General features: G+C 39.0%; 1 protein-coding gene across 1 annotated transcript; it reads left to right on the forward strand.

Moving 5' to 3' along the window:
* The first annotated feature begins 244 nt into the window (after positions 1-244).
* On the forward strand, positions 245-2,339 carry LOC110669347 (hypothetical protein At1g04090). Its single transcript, XM_021830985.2, has 2 exons — positions 245-504; positions 618-2,339. Exons 1-2 carry the CDS (start codon positions 405-407, stop codon positions 2,165-2,167), a joined length of 1,650 nt encoding a protein of 549 aa, XP_021686677.2. The 5' UTR covers positions 245-404; the 3' UTR covers positions 2,168-2,339.
* The last annotated feature ends 270 nt before the right edge of the window (positions 2,340-2,609 follow it).

The raw sequence follows: 2,609 nt of genomic DNA on the forward strand, positions 1-2,609 counted from the left end.
CTCTCCTACCCAGCCAACCTGGCAAATCATCACGCCACAATTTTTCTTGTTATAGTTATGCTTTCTTTGTTTTCTTTTAACCTAACCTTTACATCTCCATTTCGCACTTGCATTATTTGTCCATAATGCCCCAAAGTATTTAATTTTTTACTTAAAGATGGGTAATTTAAGATAATATTTTCATGTATAAAATTATATATATATATATATATATATATGGCTCACATTGGCTGGCTTGCACGTCATATCCATTCCCAACTTCCATTGGTCGCTCCTTTTATTGCCTACTGGCATTGCTTTTCACATTTTTGTTAAGAGGGTTCCCATATTATTCTCCTTTAGCTTGCTGCTTCTATATATGCTTTCTTGTCCTAAGGTTTTCTTCCAACACCTTCACCAACTAAATGGGGAACCGTCCTTCTGCAAGTCCCAACGTTGTCTCCGAAGCTTCCCCCATCGAAACCTCCTTCAGCCTTCCCTCTCCATTGCCAACTTGGCCACCAGGTACCTTCAAATACTTAATTTCTTGCTTCATTTTTCTCTGCTAATCTTTTTAGTGAATCCATCTCTATTATTTTGGTTTCTCATGATCGATCCACGCATGCTATAATAAACAGGTGAAGGTTTTGGACATGGAACCATTGATCTTGGTGGATTACGAGTGTGCCAGATTTCATCTTTCAACAAAGTTTGGGCTACCCATGAAGGGGGACCAGATGATCTCGGCGCTTCTTTCTTTGATCCCTCGCAAATCCCACAAGGATTCTTTATGTTGGGTAGCTATAGCCAACCCAATAACAGGTCGCTTTATGGATGGGTTCTTGCAGGGAAAGATGAGGTAGGAGGAGCCTTAAAGACACCACTTGATTACACGCTTGTTTGGAGCAGCGAGTCTCTGAAAATCAAGCAAGATGGCATTGGCTACATTTGGTTACCCAACGCTCCTGATGGTTACACAGCCTTAGGCGTTGTCGTCACCAATTCCCCCGAAAAGCCTTCCTTGGATAAAATCTGCTGCGTTCGATCAGACCTCACCGACCAATGCGAGATCGACACCTGGATATGGGGACCAGGCAAGCAAAGCGATCCAAATGGATTTAACGCATTCAGTTTGAGGCCCAGCAATAGAGGGACGCAGGCTATGGGTGTTTGTGTGGGCACATTTGTGGCACAAAACGGCAATTCTACTCCTACTTCTGTAGCTTGCTTGAAGAAAGTGAGCTCCAATTTATCTTGTATGCCTAATCTAAACCAAATTCAGGCAATTTTTCAGGCATACTCTCCCCGGATATATTTCCATCCAGACGAAGAGTACCTTTCGTCCTCAGTGAGTTGGTTCTTTAACAATGGAGCGCTTTTATATAAGAAGGGGGAAGAGTCCAACCCCGTCCCTGTCGAACCAACGGGCTCGAACCTTCTCCAAGGAGGTTCAAATGATGGTGAATACTGGTTGGACCTTCCTGTGGATAAAAAAGCCAAAGAGAGAGTCAAGAAAGGAGATTTACAAGAAACTGAGGTATATTTACACATTAAACCAATGCTGGGAGCAACCTTCACAGACATAGTTGTGTGGGTGTTTTATCCTTTCAATGGTCCTGCCAAGGCTAAAGTTGAACTCATCAACGCTCCATTAGGAAGGATAGGAGAACATGTTGGTGACTGGGAGCATTTGACATTGAGAATCAGCAACTTCAATGGGGAGCTATGGAGTGTTTACTTCTCCCAACACAGTGGGGGTTCTTGGTTCAATGCCTCAGAGCTTGAGTTTGAAAATGGAAACAAAGCTGTTGGCTACGCATCGTTGCACGGCCATGCCATGTATTCCAAACCAGGTCTGGTCTTACAAGGGAGTAGTAGGATAGGAATCAGGAACGATACTTCCAAAAGTAAGATAGTCTTGGACACTGGAGCAAGATTCTCTGTGGTTGCAGCCGAGTATTTGGGCACGGCTATTATCGAACCGCCATGGCTTAATTACTTGAGAAAATGGGGTCCAACAATTAGTTACGACGTGAAGGATGAGATCAAGAAAGTAGAGAAAATATTGCCTGAAAAACTAAAATCTGTTTTTCAAAAGTTTGTCAAGAGCCTACCAAATGAAGTTTTCGGAGAAGAAGGACCCACAGGCCCCAAACTAAAAAGGAACTGGATTGGAGATGAAATTTAAAATATTGTGGATTCTAAGGTAGATATATACATCCTTGGAAAATTTTTATCTAGCAAAATATAACGTGTATAATGGGTTTTGATGGATGTTTCATATTAAATTTTTCTTGAATATTTAAAAGATAATAAAATTCTCTATTGATAAAAAAAAATAATGTATAGAATGATATGATGATATTTATATATTTATATTTTAAATTTATGATTAATAAAGTCTAAATAAAAATTTTCATTCATAGTTACATATGCAGCTGCAAATTGTCTGTTGTTTCATGTTGGTATATATGAGGGAAAAAAAATAATGTAAATATACACATAATAAATTTTTTTAAAAAGCATTTATATGTAGCCTGTGGACATATAGGGCCACATATATATTATATTAATTTTTTTATTTAGTTAATTTATTGAATTTTTTCAATATAATTTGCTCTGAATATAAT

Source organism: Hevea brasiliensis, chromosome 14 (genome assembly GCF_030052815.1).
Source record: "Hevea brasiliensis isolate MT/VB/25A 57/8 chromosome 14, ASM3005281v1, whole genome shotgun sequence".
Classification (NCBI taxonomy): Eukaryota; Viridiplantae; Streptophyta; class Magnoliopsida; order Malpighiales; family Euphorbiaceae; genus Hevea; species Hevea brasiliensis.

Excerpts from the sequence above, each read along its gene's own strand:
- LOC110669347 (XM_021830985.2), top strand. The coding sequence starts at position 405 with ATGGGGAACCGTCCTTCTGCAAGTCCCAACGTTGTCTCCGAAGCTTCC. Across the intron at positions 505-617 it reads ATTGCCAACTTGGCCACCAG|GTGAAGGTTTTGGACATGGA; the intron begins GTACCTTCAAAT and ends TATAATAAACAG.